The sequence below is a fragment of the Doryrhamphus excisus genome, chromosome 20 (assembly GCF_030265055.1).
Source record: "Doryrhamphus excisus isolate RoL2022-K1 chromosome 20, RoL_Dexc_1.0, whole genome shotgun sequence".
NCBI classification, from domain to species: domain Eukaryota; kingdom Metazoa; phylum Chordata; class Actinopteri; order Syngnathiformes; family Syngnathidae; genus Doryrhamphus; species Doryrhamphus excisus.
Genome location: NC_080485.1, coordinates 1496627 through 1516587, shown reverse-complemented (window position 1 = coordinate 1516587; position 19961 = coordinate 1496627). Strand labels below are relative to the sequence as shown.

At 42.4% G+C, this 19961-nt stretch overlaps 1 protein-coding gene across 1 annotated transcript; it reads left to right on the top strand.

Annotated features, from left to right (window-relative positions):
• The first annotated feature begins 1642 nt into the window (after positions 1–1642).
• On the top strand, positions 1643–18924 carry LOC131108181 (lutropin-choriogonadotropic hormone receptor-like). The gene is made up of 11 exons (XM_058059015.1): positions 1643–1944; positions 2024–2095; positions 8984–9058; positions 9423–9497; positions 10495–10569; positions 10708–10785; positions 11743–11811; positions 11945–12019; positions 13300–13488; positions 14789–14842; positions 16623–18924. Exons 1-11 carry the CDS (start codon positions 1775–1777, stop codon positions 17683–17685), a joined length of 1995 nt encoding a protein of 664 aa, XP_057914998.1. The 5' UTR covers positions 1643–1774; the 3' UTR covers positions 17686–18924.
• Positions 18925–19961: the final 1037 nt, after the last annotated feature.

The following is a 19961-nucleotide window of genomic DNA, read 5'->3' as shown; positions in this document are numbered from 1 at the left end:
GAAGGGCAACATTCAGTTGTCATCTGAATGGCTGCCCTGTATATCAATCAAGTGACGGCATTGATGCTGGGATGATATTTTTTTAATGTCACGCCGCGATCGACCAGCGATCGACCAGTACCACCTCCGCGACTTAATGAGCACCCCTGCTCTAAACAAACGAATCTGGAACTGCAACACAACGAGCGCAACACAACGAGTGCAACACAACGAGCGTTCCGTTTGCACTTCAATGGAACGCCATCTTGTTATGGGTTTCCACCCTCAGAGCTACTGGATCAGCAAAGTGAAGTGAAAACTGAAGTGAAAGTAAAGCTGATGAAGATGTACAAAGAATAAAGCTCTAAAGATGTACTTTTGGAAAATTTTGTTTCTTGACTTTATTTGCCTTTTATTTAACCTCCAAATGTGTCAGATCATTTTGCCTGACCCTATATTTGTTCACTTCCTGTATTCAACATACTCTAATTCAGTATAGATGTATTCTTCCATACATTATTGTTAACTATTATAACTATCATCACTATTACTTAATTTTTGGATGTTTTTCCATAAAAACTAAAAAAAAAACCTTCTTTGTTTTTTCCTGTTGATATCCCAATCCACTTCCTGCTGTCCTTCATGTTGTATGATGAGTGTCGTTGAATGGAGATACTCCATGTTGTTTTTCTTGGTGGGTTGTATCCTCCATTGTCCTTTAGCGTTTATCACATTCATAGATATCATAGACAACAATCACTCTTGCTTCTACTGGACCTCCATTTAACTTGGTGTACTGTAGATGTTGCTGTTGGTGCCTCAAGTGCTTTGGCTCTCTCGCCGCTTCCTTAACTCTTTCCTGGTGATGAGGGACGACTTCATTCTTGTCACATTACACCCGTTTTCCACTTCATTTCTTTTTCCCCTCAAATTTTAATTTTAATATCAGACCTTAACCTTAACATAACCAGCTCAAATCGGTATATGTTGTTCTTCCTGAACATGCTGACCCACCAAGTACGGTAAAAAGTATCCAACATCTATTCATCCTTACCTCACTTCTCTTTCTCTTCCAGGTCAAGTTGCCATTCTGTGAAGAGATGTTGAAGTTCAAGCTGCGTGGGTGCCATCTTTCACCCCTGCTGACTGTTAGGTAACGCGTGAAGTGGACTTGATCTGCTCCGAGTCGGTCATATTTCAAAAGCTTCTGTGAAATAATAAAGCTTAAATAATAAAGCTTAAATAATAAAGCTTCCATACACGAGCTGGCGGCTCTTAGCCTGTCTTTGGGTCTTGCTATGGCTAGCACACCGACCACCAGTTTGTTAGCATCTGCAGCCTGGTTTTTGTGTCCCAATACCACCAATACCAACTCTTTGTAGAGTAAAGAACACAGAATGATAGGAAAGTTAAGGATTGGGTTACGGTATAGTCTATGTTCCTTTTTTCATGCAGTACAGCTTTCATAATTACATGTAGTACCTTGGACTCGTACGGCTCTCAAAGTCCGTGTCATTCAAGTTGAGGAGCTTTGGTGATCTCCACCCACAAGCATATCTCAGCTGTCTGTGCTCCTCTTTTAGGTGACTCCTCCAGGTGGGCAGGCACCTCGTTTGGACGCGTACATGAAGGCAACACAAGCTCAAACTCCCTGAAAGAGAGCTTGAGGAAACAAGAGCATTTTGTTATGGCCAAGCATGTTTTTTAGTTTACTTTCATTTTGGATCGTAGTATTTGACTGAGTTGGTTTGTTTTTGTCTTTTAGGTTAGCTTGACATTTTGGTTTTATTTCACAATGACCTCCCAGGCGACCTGGGTCGTGGTCCTGCTGTCTGGCATTCTGAACGTGACCTCCTATGAGATGTTCAGGTGTCCGGAAATCTGCAGCTGCACTGCTTCCAGTTTCCAATGCAGCAACTTGACTCAACGGACCAATAAGAACGGGACATCAGCCGTGTCTCTGCTGTAAGTACTCTGTACTCTGTAAAAACTCTGTGTGTGTTTGTGTGGGTTCCACGTACACATCATGTCACTTTCTTCCCAGAATGCTCACAAACCTGAATTTGACAGCGGTTCCGACCCGCGCCTTCACAGGGCTGGTCAGCATAAGAAAAATGTAAGTTGTTTGTTATGTAATATGTTGCATGCATGTGTTTATTACGTATATTAGAGAGAGAGAGAGAGAGAGAGAGAGAGATTTCTATCCAAAAGAATGATTGGATGCTATTTGTTATTTGGTGCCATAACAGTTGCTGATGTTCTTATTCAAAGTCTTAACAGAAAGCAATAACACAAAACACAAGGTCACTTTGCTTAGGGGGTCATGACATGAACATGAGATAAGGTAAATACAGAAATATACACTTCTTCACATATTTATACTTTAGTTTAGTTCTTGCTTTACTGGCCACGGCATTGGGTACTCATGCACCCCCCAATGATTGGTCTTGGTGGTTGTACTTTCTAGTGGTGTGGAAAAGTACAGACAGTGAGAGCTCCTTCCAATGTTTTGTATCTAGCTATTTACTCATAAAATTATCACAATCATACTGTATATCAATATCATTGCATATATGGATAAAATGTAAACAGATATAATATCACATTTTAATTATATATTATGCATAATGTATTTATGATAATTATATTCAGTGGAGACTCCGGTTTCCTCCCACATTCCAAAAACATGCTAGGTTAATTAGCCACTCCAAATTGTCCATAGGTATGAATGTGAGTGTGAATGGTTGTTTGTCTATATGTGCCCTGGGATTGGCTGGCCACCAGTCCAGGGTGGACCCGCCTCTCGCCCCAAGACAGCTGGGATAGGCTCCAGCACCCCCGCTACCCCAGTGAGGATAAAAAATGAATGAATATCCAGTGGATCCCCGCATATTATCTAAAAGATGTTTGATCATCACACAATATCTTTAGAGTCCTCTAGACATGTAATAACACCCCTATAGTGACCTTTATACTCATAGTACCCATAATAGTAGACATAAGAGTAAATACGCCGTTTAAGACAAATATAATTTGTGTACATGTGGACAGGAAATGGCGTTGGGGTTTCAGAGTTGAGTTCTAGCTGGATTATGGCCAGTAGCTCGTGTTATTGTTATGATTGTTAGTTATTGTGGCTGTTGAGATACTGTCATTTCAATAAAAGCCTGTGGTCAGGTGATACAATCAGGTGTGAACAAATACTGACCCCTAGTGACCAATGTGGAATGGTACATTCCTAATTTTAGTCATTTTCATTTCTTACATTGTATTTTTGTTAATTTAGTCATGTTATGCTTGACAATGCTTCATTTAGGCAACAAAATATGTATGCTTCAATATGCATACATGTGGATGAATAATAGGCCATATTCAACCACAAAATGACATTTCAGACATTTTTGAAGATTGTGCTAAAAGTCCAACTAACGTGGCGAAGGTTAACTGCATGTCATAACACGGGCAAAATGTACAACATGCACCAGCCTTCAATTTTGTTTGTCTTCACTGATTATATTATTTTGCCAAGCTTGGAGATGTCGGACTTTGTTGAGCCGTCCTTGAAAGCACCATAGTAGCACCATGACGCAAAGTCAAATCTTACACAATAATCCTTTGTGTATTGTTATTAATTGGCTCCAGACAAACCATGATAAGGGTATTCCCGCAAAGTAGGATTCCTTATTCATACCTTGGATAATATACAAACAAAAACAGTTTACTATCTTCTAAATATGAGCGTCAACATTGTTAGAGACCTCCAGACATGAACCAACACCCCTACAGCCACCTTCATACTTGTACTACCCAACGCAGTAGATTCATTCATTCATTCATTTTCTACTGCTTATCCTCATGAGGGTGCTGGAGCCTATCCCAGCTGTGTTGGGGCGAGAGGCGGGGTCCCCCCTCCACTGGTGGCCAGCCAATCACAGGGCACATATAGACAAACAACCATTCACACTCACATTCATACCTATGGACAATTTGGAGTGGCTAATTAACCTAGCATGTTTTTGGAATGTGGGAGGAAACCGGAGTACCCGGAGAAAAGCCACGCATGCACGGGGAGAACATGCAAACTCCACACAGAGATGGCCGAGGGTGGAATCGAACTCGCGTCTCCTAGCTGAACACAGTAAATACCAGAAAATAAGACATTGAAGACATAAGACGTGTGCTTGTGTGTTTTACTGGAAATGTTCTCCGGCATGAGGCGAGCTGGCGGGAAGGACAGGAAGTGCCGGGTTGTCAAAGTTGAGTTTTAGTTTGCCGTGGATTACTGCCGCAAAAATTCCAGACCCGACTGTGGTAGGTGAATATCTACAAAGTATGATTCAAATGTTAATATGTGGAAGATTTTCATACTGATGGAAAGTATGTCTATGACTTTCAAAGTATGTTTTTTAAACATCTAAGAGACATGAAATAACATCCTTGGTTACCTTTACATTTCGACTATTTGACTTTTTAGACCACATTGCTAATGTGCAGGGCGGCACGGCGGTCAAGTGGTTAGCGCGCAGACCTCACAGCTAGGAGACCAGGGTTCAATCCCACCCTCGGCCATCTCTGTGTGGAGTTTGCATGTTCTCCCCGTGCATGCGTGGGTTTTCTCCGGGTACTCCGGTTTCCTCCCACATTCCAAAAACATGCTAGGTTAATTAGCCACTCCAAATTGTCCATAGGTATGAATGTGAGTGTGAATGGTTGTTTGTCTATATGTGCCCTGGGATTGGCTGGCCACCAGTCCAGGGTGTACCCCGCCTCTCGCCCGAAGACAGCTGGGATAGGCTCCAGCACCCCCGCGACCCTCGTGAGGAAAAAGCGGTAGAAAATGAATGAATGAATGCTAATGTGCAGGCTACGGGACCACTGCAGGTGCAGGGACAACAACAAAAAAAATTACCACTTCCACACAGAATGGGAGGATAAGTTGTTATTCCATCATATTGGACTTGTGTAACGTAGATCTGATGTTACAATATAAAGTTTAATGACTGGAGGATTTAAAGAAGACTAGGTTGGGCTATGGAGGACAGGAACAGTAAATTACACAATTCTAGTTTAAATGTGACTTCTATTGAACATAGTACAAAACACAACATAAATATATACTATACTGTACTTATATACACTGGTACCAAATGTATCTTTAGAATGTGCACAGTTAGTCAGTTTTGTGAACAGTTTTAACCTACAACACCCTGCAGTCCGGTTCTCCGGTTCCCGATGGATGCACAATTCCAATGAATGGGGCCACACAGTGACATGTGGAATTTATGGACTGAGGAGGTAACGCCCAAATGCACAAGTTGTCCACAATGTGCCAGGAGTGATGTTGGAACATGATGTTGGGGGGGGGGGGGGGGGGGCAGGCTGCTGAGCCTCCTACCAAACCACAGGTACGGAAAGTTGACCCAACCGGGTCACCAGGTACGGAAGGTTGACCCAACCGGGTCACCAGGTACGGAAAGTTGACCCAACCGGGTCACCAGGTACGGAAAGTTGACCCAACCGGGTCACCAGGTACGGAAGGTTGACCCAACCGGGTCACCAGGTACGGAAAGTTGACCCAACCGGGTCACCAGGTACGGAAAGTTGACCCAACCGGGTCACCAGGTACGGAAGGTTGACCCAACCGGGTCACCAGGTACGGAAGGTTGACCCAAAAGGCGGTGAGTGTGCAGTCTCCTGGCCTTGTTTTGTGGCTCGCCATCAGTGGGTTCAATGCCCCAGGGAGGGCATCTGGCCTGTCTGGACCAAATCATTCAGACCAGATTAACAAGGCTAATGCTAAGTTAACGTTAGCAAAGCAATTGATTCCAGGCCAACATCTTTTTTACGTTTACACACACAAAAAACCTTTTCCAAAACCTCTTGGTGACTTTGTGGCAATTGTTACCTCACCAGTTCAGCAGATTCAATAAACACAAGAAAAAAACCAAGAAAACAAAGTGGCTAATGTAGCTTCTTGCTTAGCGATTGAATAATTGAACCCAAGTGAGCATGTCATGGTGCCTTCAAGGGCCAAAGACAGTGTGGGGAAAAACGCTGAGGCTGAGATTTGAACCCTGGTTGCACATGCGGTGGATGAGTGGTTAGCATGCTGGCCCCACAGTTAGGAGATCGGGAAGACCTGGGACTGAATCCCCGCTTGTGCATCTCGGTGTGGAGTCTGCCTGTAGAGTCCTCCGTGGCTTTTCTCCGGGTACTCCGGTTTCCTCCCACATTCCAAAAACATGCTAGGTTAATTAGCCACTCCAAATTGTCCATAGGTATGAATGTGAGTGTGAATGGTTGTTTGTCCATATGTGCCCTGGGATTGGCTGGCCACCAGTCCAGTCCTGGGCCCCGTTTCACGAAGCAGGTTTAGTGAAAACTCGGAGTATGTTAACCCTGAAATGAGGGAAACTCTGAGTTTTCCGTTTCAAAAAGGGAGGTAAGTCAAACCAGAGACAGAGGAGTAACTCCAGCCTGTTTCACAGAGAGAGGTAACTTAACCTCGGTGTCAGTTACTATGGCAACAGACTCTGTGAACATAACCTGGTCGGGACCAGGTTTTCTTCAATGAACCTCGAGTTTCTTTCTGTCTCCGGTGTGATTCATTCATTGTCGCGCGTGTTTAAAGCCAGTTTGGTCGTTTTTCATAATCACCATCACCAACAGCAGTAAAATAAACAGAAAGACAAAAAAAATTCATTTGGTCTTCTTTGTTTCCTACAAATAAGGAAAAAAAATGGTTTCTTACTTTTTAATTGTTACAATCATCAACACAATTCACCTATGACCATGCACCCACCTCTAACTTGTGTTTTAATAATTCAATTTCCAGATCCGTTTTAGTTATCTGGCGGTCCAGCAGCACCATTTCTTTTTCTGTTTTTTGTACTGTTTTTAATAAACGCACTTTGTAGATTTCTTTTAGTGGTAGCTGGGAACACATAAGGATGACATTATACAGTTGCACATGAATTCCACTGGCTGAGTAGAAGTTAGATGTTGCTTTTCATATGTCTGATTTAACTGTATACAGGCGAGGACATTTATGTGTGTGAAAACAATATTATGTTGGAGATAATGCACACTGAAACAGCCGCTGAATGATATTTAGTGGTAAACATGATTAAAAAGAGGCACCCTGACTGTTATGCTGAGGGCTTACCTGTTTGAACAATGTTTTTATATTTCATCTTCAACTGCTTCCACGTTCTTTTTTCGCCGGTGGGATTACATCTAAGTGACATAAATTGTAGCTGTAACACCATTCTACTTGTTTGCATCTGTAGCCTAATATTATTGTGATTGCATAAATGTATATAATAAATGTAAACTTACGCATTGACTCGAGCATTAACTCTCCCACGCCGACTCGCGTTCTTTCGCTGCTGCAGCCGTGTTGCTTTTCTTTTTAAAAACGCTTTCAATGTTGCTTTTCTTTTTAAAAACGCTTTCAAATTTGCCGTATGACCGCATTAATATATCCAGTTCCAGAGGACTGAAATATAACGATCTTTTCTTATCACTCGTTACCATGGTGAATCGAGGGAACGGGGCTCCATTGATCAGGGCTTTTTAAAGTCGTGGTGCACGCGCTTAACTCAGAGTGAACAAACTCTGTGTTGATTGAACCAATTGAAATCACCTGTTCTGAAACCCGTAAGTCAGAGTTTCCTGTCTCAGAGTAGATCAACTCAGAGTTCAGGGTTAGACTCCAGAGTTGGTTGAACCTGCTTCGTGAAACGGGGCCCTGATGATGTTGATGGTGTAAAAAGGCAAGATGATAACAAACGAGTCGCTGTCCTTATACTTCTGGAGCTAACTGTCAATTTAGCTTCGCCTGTTTTCCTTCAGTTGAGGGAGCAGATATGAAAAATGTGGAATACTTTGACACGTCTGGCTTCCTCCTCAGGGACGAGGCTTATCATCCTTGGATATTTGCAGTACGAGGCTGATGAATGATGGGTTCGCCGTGTTCAAAGAACTGTACAGGAAATAGTATTTATGGAAGGTGTCAGGGAGAAGTACCTGTTTTTGTGTGTTTTATTTGGCATGAACATTAGAAAAATAAACTATGAACACGATTGGCACGTGAGACTTTCAGTGTTGTCCACTAATATTAGCTTATGTTGCCATGGTAACGACAACACATACATCTATCGTCATCAGACAGCACACTTTTAACGAGCCATTCTGTGCATCCTACATCAACGACGATACTTTTAAAGGCGGCGCAGATGGAATGAAGTGAAGCAAAGTGACCCAAGATGACTTTCCATCAGTCAACAAAACAATCAAGGACGCGTCCGAGTCTTTGTTTGCCTTCCACTGTCTTTTGTTTAGACGTCATTCCTAAACATTTTCACTTCTTGTCCTCCATACGTTCATATTGGATGCTAAGATTGGCTCCAAAACAAGGTGATAAGTGTGTTTGTGTAGGACACATCCTCTTTTCCTCACCTCCCTTCTCACTTCCTAGTCCACTTAAGACCTAGAAAAGCCACCCTGGATAGAAAACCTGGTTTGGGAAAAATATTGGAAATGCTTTTTCATTCATTCATTCATTTTCTGCTGCTTATCCTCACGAAGGTCCCGGGGGGGTACTGGAGCCTATCCCAGCCTGGACTGGTGGCCAGCCAATCCCAGGGCACATATAGACAAACAACCATTCACACTCACATTCATACCTATGGACAATTTGGAGTGGCTAATTAACCTAGCATGTTTTTGGAATGTGGGAGGAAACCGGAGTACCCGGAGAAAAGCCACGCATGCACGGGGAGAACATGCAAACTCCACACAGAGATGGCCGAGGGTGGAATCGAACTCGGGTCTCTTAGCTGTGTGGCCTGCTGGCTAACCACTCGGCCCCGTCTTAATGTGTTTAGCTTAATGTGTTTTTGACATATTTTTATGGAGTGCCATCCTATTGTTAAATGGTATATGCTACTTTATTTTGTTGCATGTTGTTTAATTAGTCTTAATTAATGAACGTGTGCCACAGTTTGGTCTCCTACAGCAAGTGCATCACATCGATACGAACACGTGCCTTCTTCTTCATCGACGACCTGAAGGAAATGTATGTATACGAGATCTATTTATACTTTTCATTTTAATAGAATATCTCAGTTCCAGGTTGTTTGATGGAACTTTAAATCTCACAGCTGCCCGCTTTGTTGTCTGATGCCCGTAACACGTTCATAGCTACTGATATAATCATGCTGTGCAAAGCATTGTTGTTTGTGTAAAACTGTCAAACTGCAGGATGGATTGACTACAAATGAAGAACCAACCACGGTACTTTCCTGCTACTAATCCTAATAAAAGGTGGAAATGCAGGAATTGATTTCCCCGTGTGCCATATGACGATGGACAGCCTAGTTTATAGTCCAACATGGCTGAACTTGGCTTTTACGTCATGTTTCTTATGTCTGTTCATGTAGCATCATGGAAGGTCTGATAAACCTCAGGACAATTGAAAAGGGTGCATTCACTGACCTGCCTCACTTGAAATATCTGTGAGTACATGTGACTTTGTTTCATGTTATTTTCCATCTTTCTTCTATCTTTTCTTACCATGAATGTCTGCATTCATCAATTATAAATCCATGAGTTCATGATTGACAAGCGGGCAGTCGAAGGTTAAATGTTTTCAATGAGGTTCATGGCTGGTGAGGCACTGACTCATTTGGAGATGTTTATGTTCATACAGGTTGATCATTAAGGCTAATAAGAAAATAAGAATTATAATAAGAAATAATAATAATTCACATGAGTGGAAAATGCTGTTGTCAAATAAAACTTCATCACATTTTTTAATAAACAGAAAAACATGTCTTATCTTTTATTCGTATAAAAAGTAGCGTCCACACAGCCCATCCTCCAGGACAATTTGTTGTCTTTTGTTGAGTTGAATATACAATCCTCCATCTTTGCAGTCAAAGTGGTTCATTCAGCAGAGCATGAAAATATCGTTTTTTGACTGACTAAAGTACTTTATTGCAAACAAGCCTTAAAGCGTTGATCAGCGAACCAAACGTTTAAACTAAACCCTTTAAAAGCCAAAATATGGATCATTGATCTTGACGACAAAGGCAGAAAAGCTTTCTCTCTTTGAAAGCATAAGTAAGGCCTCTCACTGGGGTTCACATCGGAAGTCACTCATTTGAAACTTCTCATAAGATCCTGAGGCTGATGGAATAAAAAAGTGAAGCGATAGACCCCCCCCCCCCAGGGGTCCTGAGCCAGAGGAGCCAATTGGATGTCGGTCATGACGCGAGGATTCTTGGCCCAAATGAAGGCGTTTCGCCATCCAACTCGTTGCACTCTTGCATTTTGATCAGGAAATATGTAAATATGGCAAATTTCAACTTCAACAGTCAGACAGGATGTGCCTCGGCCGCCTTCCCTGACCTCATGTCACTCATGTCACTCATGTCACTCATGTCACTCATGTCACTCATGTCACTCATGACACGGATGCCCATCAGGTCCCAACATGCTGCTTTCTTCCAGGCGCATCTACAACACCGGCCTGCGACACTTGCCAGACTTATCCACCGTGTCCTTTGCAAGAACTGAATTCATCTTGTAAGTAATCCCGTCTGAATAACCACAGCAGTCGCACTCGCAACCTCCGCTAGCCCGCTAACGCTACACAAATCCTCCAACTGTTATCATCTTGCGTGGCTGATGAACTCGTCAGAGTGAAAGCATCTGCTTTTGTAGATCCATGGAAGACAACGTGGACGTCACCAGCATCCCCGCCAATGCTTTTAATGGTATGGCCAAGATCAAAGTTGACATGTGAGTACAAGAAGCTAATATTTAGTCTGGGGAATATTATTAATACTTTTGTTGTTTCTCATATGTGCTTTCTGTACGTACAGTTGAAACCACACGTTTACATGCACTAAATCAGACTAAATGCTTCCCGTTTTAGGCCACTACCTAATTACCTATACTATTTATATTTGCTAAATGCTGCAATTACAAGAAAGATAAATATTTAAGTGATTTACATTTCTTCAAAGTCAAATGTTTATATAGAAAAAGATGACTATGTCTTTAAATAATGTGGGAAAGCCAACATAATGATGGCAACTAATGGCTAACTGGTGGCTAACTGGTGGCTAACTGGTGGCTAACTGGTGGCTAACTGGCAATGTCCACCACCTAGCAAAACCAGTTTATGACTTTTTAAATAAGGTTTTAACACTATTAGAGCCCTACAGACATGACATAACATCCCTATAGTCACGTTTACCCTCCTATTATTCATTGCTTATGACACATTGCGCAGGGACTCCAGACGGCCACTAGCTAGTGATGTAGCAAGCGAGCGAGCGTGCTACATCACTAGCTAGAGACGTAGCAAGCGAGTGAGCTATACCTCCATCATGTCGGACATGCCATGGCTGACCTCCTGACTTCATGTAGTGTTAATGTAATGTAAGGTAATGTAAGGTAATGTGTCAATGTTTGGTGTTATTATTGCCACCTAGTGAGCAGAATATGATATTCTTGTATTTCAGTATGTACAACTATGTATAACTAACAGTAGACCGTAGTCTACCACAAAACATCAATTATTGATTTAATAATGAACTTTGTGATGAAATGCAACATAGCGGGAGCAAGGTATGACTGTACGTGACTTTTTACATCATGTATGTAAATATCTGATATTTCATATCAGATATTTAAATATGTGGTTCCAACTGTCCCGTGTCCCGTGTTCACGGTACATGTTGACCTTGACAGAGCCCTGGTGAGTTGCGGTATCAAGGAAGTTGATCGTTTTGCATTCAACGGCACCAACATCAGGAAACTGTAAGTCTTCTTTAGCAATACTTCTTATTGTACCCTAGAGTACAAGCTATAGTAGTACATTAACAGGCGTTAAGATGGCCGTGCTCTGTTTTCTATAATAATATCTTTTGTGTTTCTTTTTCTACGTTTGTAGAGATTTAAGTAACAACAGATTTCTTCGAACGCTTCCAGAGGATGCATTTGAGGGAACCACCGGTCCGCTTTCTCTGTGAGTGTTGAACATGGAATATTCAAATATTGGTTTGTGAGTCTTTATGAAACAGCAGTAATCATGTTTTGTTGTGTTTTGAAATACAACTACTACTACTAGCTACTATTTACCTGCTTGGTTTGGTTCCTCTGCTGGCGCTGAGATGTTGGCTTTACACCAACCTGCTTGTCTTGTAGTTTCAGGGTTAAAGGAAAATAAAAGGGTGCAGCAGAAATCAGCATAAAAAGATATGATAAGTCAATTCCCACAAAGTAGGATTCAATATTAATACATTGAATATGTTCATAGTTATGGCATAGAAAGTCCGTGTACGACCTGCTAAATACAATTTCCAACATTATTAGAGCCCTCAAGACAGGAAATAACGTAGTACGTATATAGTAGTAATCTTTACATTTCTTCTACCCAACATCGTAGATATAATCAGAGACAATAAGCCATATTAGACATGAATAATGTAAAACATGTAAATAAAACTCCTGTTGGTGTGTATCACAGTACAACACGTTCACTGAAAAGATGAAGTATTTCCAATTGATCAGACTAAAGGTCTAAAGGTCCAAGTCCTCTCTCGAGTCATTGATGTCAACGTGCAAGTCCAGTTGCAAGTCTTATGATATTGATATTGATTATTGTAATTATTGTAATTGACAATGATATTTGGGTCCAAAGTCATTCAAATTGTGACTCAAGTACACACCTCTGACAAAAAAAACACTCATACACACAATACAGATTATCTGCCTATAGCGGGGGTTAGGGTTAGGGATAGGGATAGGCTTAGGCTTAGGCTTAGGCTTAGGCTTAGGGATAGGGTTAGGGATAGGGATAGGGATAGGGTTAGGGCATGTTCTGGTAAAACAATCATATTTCCAACAATCATTTCCATTTAGTAAAAGGGTTAGGGTTAGGGTTAGGGTTAGGGTTAGGCTTAGGGTTAGGGTTTGGGATAGGGTTAGGGTTAGGGTTGGGGTTAGGGCATGTTCTGGTAAAACAATCATATTTCCAACAATCATTTCCATTTAGTAAAAGTAGTAAAAAAAAGTAGTAAAAGTAGGTCTCACAAGACCAATTGTCGGAGGCCACTTGTATGTTGAACGATTTGAAGCGTCAAACTCGGGCCTGTTTGGAAAACAGCATGGAGTCTGCCTGCATCACCGACCACAACAAATAAAGTCAGGAAATTCTCCAGGATCAACTCCTCCTCTTGAAGTGAAAAGCAGCCAGATGAATCCATGCTAAGTGGTGGTCGTCCATGTTGTCCTTGTGTTCTTCAGGGACGTGTCCTCCACAGCGTTGAGCTTCCTCCCCAAGACAGGGTTGCAGCATCTAAAACAGCTGAAAGCTACGTCTGCTTTTGCTCTCAAGCGCCTTCCTCCACTGGACAGCCTGGCCGAGCTGGAGCAAGTGAACATCACGTACCCCAGCCAATGCTGTGCCTTCTACTCCTGGCATAACAAACACAAGTAAATGGGGCAAATACCGTAGTGAGAAAAAGTCTTTTACCCTTCCTGATTTCTTTTTGCATGTTTGTCACTTCAATGTTTCAAATCATCAAACAAAATTAAACACTGAACACAAAATGCAGTTTTTAAATGAAACTTTCTCTTAAGGGAGGAAAAAAATCCAAACCTCCATGGCCCCGTGTGAAGAAGTGATTGGCCCCCTCTTGAAGATAACTGAGATTGATTGACATCTATCAGTCTGGGAAAGGTTATGAAGCCATTTCTAAAGCTTTGGGACTCCAGCAAGCTACAGTGAGAGCAATTATCCGCAGTATTACCCAAAGGCCCCAGCAACAGGTCATCTAAGAGGTCACAAAAGACCCCACAACAACATCCAAAGAGCTGCAGGCCTCACTTGCTTCAGTTAAGGTCAGTGTTCATGACTCCACCATAAGAGAGACAGTGGGCAAACGGCCCGCATGGCAGAGATCCAAGACCAAAACCACTGTTGAACAAAAAGAACATTAAGGCTCATCTCAATTTGGAAGAAAACATCTTGATCTTCAGACCTTTGGGAAAATACTACGTGGTCTGACAAGACAAAGTAGAACTTTTTGGAAGGTGTGTGTCCCATCACATGTGGCGTAAAAGTAACATTGCATTTCAGAAAAACAACATCATACCAACAGTAAAATATGGTGGTGGTAGTGTGATGGTCTGCAGCTGTTTTGCTGCTTCAGGACCTGGAGGACTTGCTGTGCTAAATGGATCCATGGATTCTGCTGTCTACCAAATAATCCTGAAGGAGAATGTTCTGTTTGGGACCTCAAGCTGAAACCAACTCGGGTTCTGCAGCAGGACGGTGATCAAAACACACCAGCAAGTCCACCTCTGAGTGGCTGCAGAAAAACAAAATGAAGACTTTGGATTGGCCTAGTCATAGTCCAGACCTGAATCCTATTGGGTTGCTGTACTGTGACCTTGAAAAGGTCACTTCATGCCCTCCACTCAAGCTGAACTACAACAAAGATGATTGGGCAAAATTAGTCCACAGAGATGCACAAAACTCATTTTTTCACACGGGGGCATTTAGTTCCCCCCCCCCCATAGAATTACTAAAACGTTTGATTTAAAAACTGCACTTTGTGTTCATTTGTCCTTGACTAATATATACATTTCTCTAATGATGTGAAGCCTTTAAGTGTTGCAAACATGCCAAAATAAGAAACCAGGAAGGAGGGTAGTACTTTTCCCTACTACTTGAGATGTGAAATATCCATGTCAACGAAACAAAACCTTACAACTGCTTTTATATTTGCAGGCAGGAGACCATGAATAATTCATCACCTTTTTGCAAAACAATCCAACGGTTGTTGTAAGTCATTGTTGTACCATTGGATGATTATTTCATACTGAAATCACACTACTTTATTCTCACAGCTCATTTGGATTTTAACATCCACAAGTGGACTGTAAAATATGAAAGTAATTCATCTGTTCACAACTTATTAACAACTAAGCCAGCTCATACTAAGACCTGCAATAATACAACCAGCATCAAACTGTACTGGAGCCTATCCCAGCTGTCTTTGGTCCACCCTGGACTGGTGGCCAGCCAATCCCAGGGCACATATAGACAAACAACCATTCACACTCACATTCATACCTATGGACAATTTGGAGTGGCTAATTAACCTAGCATGTTTTTGGAATGTGGGAGGAAACCGGAGTACCCGGAGAAAAGCCACGCATGCACGGGGAGAACATGCAAACTCCACACAGAGATGGCCGAGGGTGGAATTGAACCCGGGTCTCCTAGCTGTGAGTCCTGCACGCTAGACACTCGGTCGCCGTGCAGCCCAATAAATGAGGCCAATTAGTTGTTGTGTAATTAGTTGTGTGTATTAGTTGTTCTGGTCTTAAAGCAACCCCAACTAATAATGCATCTGTTCCTAATAAATGGATATAAATGAATGGATACAATATATACAATAAATGGAGGATTACTCTACTGGACTAGAAGACAACACTGAATATAAAACAACTCTTTCTAAGATAAATTCATACACCAAAAAACAAAAGTTACAAACATTTGTTTTCAAATGTCCCAGTTTTATCATGATTTGGTTTTCCACAAAAAAAAATTTGCTCCGACTTTGCCTTGGTTTTCAGTTTTTGTTCAATATGGCACGTAACAAAATAGTCAGTTTGCCTCGTGCCGTTTCATTTTGCAGACTCGAGTATCCACACAAAGATGAACCGATGTGATGGTGATTTTTTCATAACATGACACTAAATAAGCCACCATGGTGGGATGTTCCCTTGTTCCTTTATCGATTTCATTCATTGTTTATAATTATTACACATTGTTTATTATTATTATTATTATTCCAAAAACATGCTAGGTTCATTAGCCACTCCAAATTGTCCATAGGTATGAATGTGAGTGTGAATGGTTGTTTGTCTATATGTGCCCTGGGATTGGCTGGCCACCAGTCCAGGATGGACCCCGCCTCTCGCCCCAAGACAGCTGGGATAGGCTGGCCACCAGTCCAGGGTGGACCCCGCCTCTCGCCCCAAGACGTGCGAGACTTGATTCATAAGCTGGCATTAACTTTTCAAAACTAGCAACCCGGTACCAGCACCATTAGGTAGCATTAGGAGGGCAATGCGGGTGATGCCGAGACGTCACCCATAAGGTCACCCATAGCGAGACATGATATGATATGATATGATATGATATGATATGATATGATATGCCGCACTCCACATTAGCTGCTACAATATCATCACTGGAGCTCGTTAATATTTAGGCTAGTTATGGAAATGGTTTTTGAAAGTTTTTTTGTTAGGGTTTCAGCATCTAAGTAGCTGCGCCCCGATGATGTCCGTTTTAGCTAGCTTGTATTAACTTGTTTTCTTGTGTTATAACAGACAGAAAAGAGAAAGAAATGTGTGCCTTTAATGTTACCTTCATAAGGCAAATAAATATAATATAATACTGGTCTACAATGATTCGTTTCCACAAAGATATCATTGTTCAACCACAAAAATCCCAATTGTTATATAATATAGTTGTATGTATTATAGTAGTCTGATGAAAGTGTTTGCATTAATCCTAAGGAGAAATATTCCGCCTGTCTTTGGTTCTCCAGAAAAGACGGTTCAGGATACAACCTCTACAATGACCACCCGGAACTGGAACACATTTGTCCCACATACGCGGACGTCCTGTGCACACCAAAGCCAGACGCCCTTAACCCTTGCGAGGACCTCCTGGGCCCCATCCTGGGCCACTTCACATGGATGATCGCCGTTTTTACCGTCTTTGGTAACATCGCCGTGCTGATGCACCTCCTCCTGACTCGCCACAAGCTGACCATCTCCAAGTTCCTCATCTGCAACCTAGCCTTGGCCGACATGTGCATGGGCATCTACCTGATGCTCATCGCCTTCAAGGACTGCGACTCTCGCCGCGAGTACTTCAACTACGCCGCCGCCTGGCAGACAGGCCCGGGATGCGGCATCGCCGGCTTCCTGACGATGTTCTCGTGCGAGCTGTCCGTGTACACCCTGACTGTGATCAGCCTGGAACGCTGGTACACCATCGTCAACGCCTTGGATTTCAACAAGCGGCTGTGCATGCACCGTGTGGCAAACATCATGTTGGCAGGGTGGATCTTCTCCCTGCTGGTGGCCGCTCTCCCCCTGGTGGGGGTCAACAGCTACAGCAGGGTGAGCATCTGCCTCCCCATGGACATCGACACCTGGGACGCTCAGCTGTACGTCCTGATGGTCCTGTCTCTCAACGTGCTGGCCTTTGTGGTGGTGTGCTGCTGCTACGGGTGCATCTACCTGAACGTCTGCAAGCCGCTGCCTGTCAGTCGCAGCAGCGACACCAAGCTCGCCAAGCGCATGGCCGTGCTCATTTTCACCGACTTCCTTTGCAAAGCGCCCATCTCCTTCTTCGCCATTTCGGCCAGCTTGCACATGCCCCTCATCAGCGTGTCCCAATCCAAGATAGTCCTGGTCATTTTTCATCCCATCAACTCCCTCTGCAACCCTTTCCTGTACACCATCTTGACCCGGCGCTTCAGGAAGGAAATGGGCCGGCTGCTCCATCGTTGCGGCGCCGCACTCGAGGCGTTTAAAGACCACAGGCCACGGCTTCAAAGGAACACGCGTACAAATAACGCCAAGCACGAAAGCTCATTTTAGGCTGTGCAAACACGAAATGGTGCCCACCTTGGGTGGGTGGTCTCGGTCCACTTGCACACCCATCCTCAAAAAACGTTTTACACTAAAAGGTCAGCTTTGTAGATATCTGCAATCAAGGTCAAATACTTCGTGTATTGTTGACTAATAAGATGTGTATGTTTTCCTACTAGGTTAGAGCAGACTACATCAAATGGTGTAAAATCATATCAGATTTTCCTGTTCACATCATGTTGCTTATTTCAAGAAGTATAGCATGATACCCCATGTAGCATAGCATTAGTTAACATAACATTAGTGTGTTTTTTGGTACTACTTTTCTCAGTCAGGCATCAATATTTTATCATCTTTCTCTATTGTTTACACTCGAAGTTCAAATTTGGTTTGAATTTGAATGACCAACTTAAGAGACGGGACACAAAATGAACTCACGCATTCATTCCTCTGATCATGGTTTGTCCTGGCACCATCAGGCTGTAGCATTTTTATATCCTGGTTAGAACATATTCTTCCTCGTCATCCATAAGCCGAATATTCATTTACTTCTGCCTTCCTTTAGCATATCCGATCGCTAGCAGCTACCGATCATACAAGAAACAGACAGTCCTGCATGAAGGAGCTTGAGTGACAATGGCCTACAACCAATCAGAAAGCAGAACATAATAGGAGGGTTTTCCCTTAGCCAATCAGGACTGTTGTGGCTCTATATTTAGCCGGCGACAGCCAAACAGAAGGCTGAGATCAAGTGGACACGTCTTCAACTATTACGAGTATACACATATACACATATACACGTATACACAAATACACAAACACCCTCTACTGGTAGCAGTAGGAAATACAACAACAGACATCCAAAAGAACACAGATAGATCGGTCTAATACACTGCAAGGATGCAGAACACATGTGATTGCCTGCAGTAGATTAGAAGTTTTTTCATTCATTGGGTATTTGTGTACACGTCCTACAGTTTTACGTTTTACCACAAGGATCTAGTTGGTGTTTTCTTATTCAGTGAGGTTCTGGACTGGAGGTCCAAATCCCACTGGGAGCCTATGTCTTGAGGCACTACTGAGGTGCCCTTGAGCAGACAACCCCTGGATTCAGTTCATCACTCTGCATCAAGTGTACTGTTGACAGTTTCGTAGTAATGAATTACATCACGTCTTTTGGTAGAATTGTCTTATTGAGTATATAGTACTAAATAGTACTTTAACACAATGGAATGTATTTCATTTGCAATCATGGGAACCTTTCTAGGCCGTTTTAAAAAACTGTTTTAATAAAAAACAATGTTTATCATTGGACTCGTCTGTTTCTCATGACACAAAGCTGGTACCACGTGAGGGCAAGTACAGGGATGAAATACAACGGGGGCCAAAAGTAAGTAACGCCCCTCACCCAAATCAGCTGGGATAGGCTCCAGCATACCCCCACGACCCCAATGATGAAAAGTGGATGGCTAATCTGCAAAGAAAATTCAGTTATCAGCTGCTAAAGCTGGTAGACATTTTTTTTTGGCAGACCCTGAATAATAATAATCTAATCTAATATAAAATAATATACAAATAAACACAAACGTGAAAGGAGGAATGTCACCAACTATGGATCAGAGGATCCAGTTGGCTGTCCATCAAGACATCCTGGGCCCAAATGAAGGCTGTTACTGGTGCCGAGTGCAGTCCAAGAACCACATGACATCTGAGAAGTCTTCAAAGAAAAAACATCTTCACAGGCATCATCTCATCTCATCTCATCTCATCTCATCTCAGCTCATTTGGAATTTGCACGGCAGCACCAAACATGGGAAGTGAAAGATGGAAGACAGTTTGATACTAGGAAGAAAAAATGTAACCTTGAGGGCCTTTTGTGACCCTGATAGCAATATTGCAGATACTGATCCTATACATTGTGCAAGTTGTATAGAATTGATCTAATCTTTTAACCTTGAAGTACTTTGAGGTAGCAGGTGATTTACAGCCAAGGTAATATTCAACAGATAAAAATGGACAAATTTAGGAATTAAAATATTATTCATATTCACACAGCTGCGTTGTCAATCATCTCAAATGACTTTATCAATTTTATGGGAAGTATTGATCAACTATCATAACGATCAGTATTGACCCACATTACTGGCATGACAAGGACATCCCACCTGAGAGGTTTTCCACAGGTGGAAGGAACGCCATCAAGATCCGGCCTGCCTTCCTTCAATGGAACAATTCAGGTTGTGCAGGGGCGTCAAATGGAGGCGGTATGACGTTGCCAGGGGCAT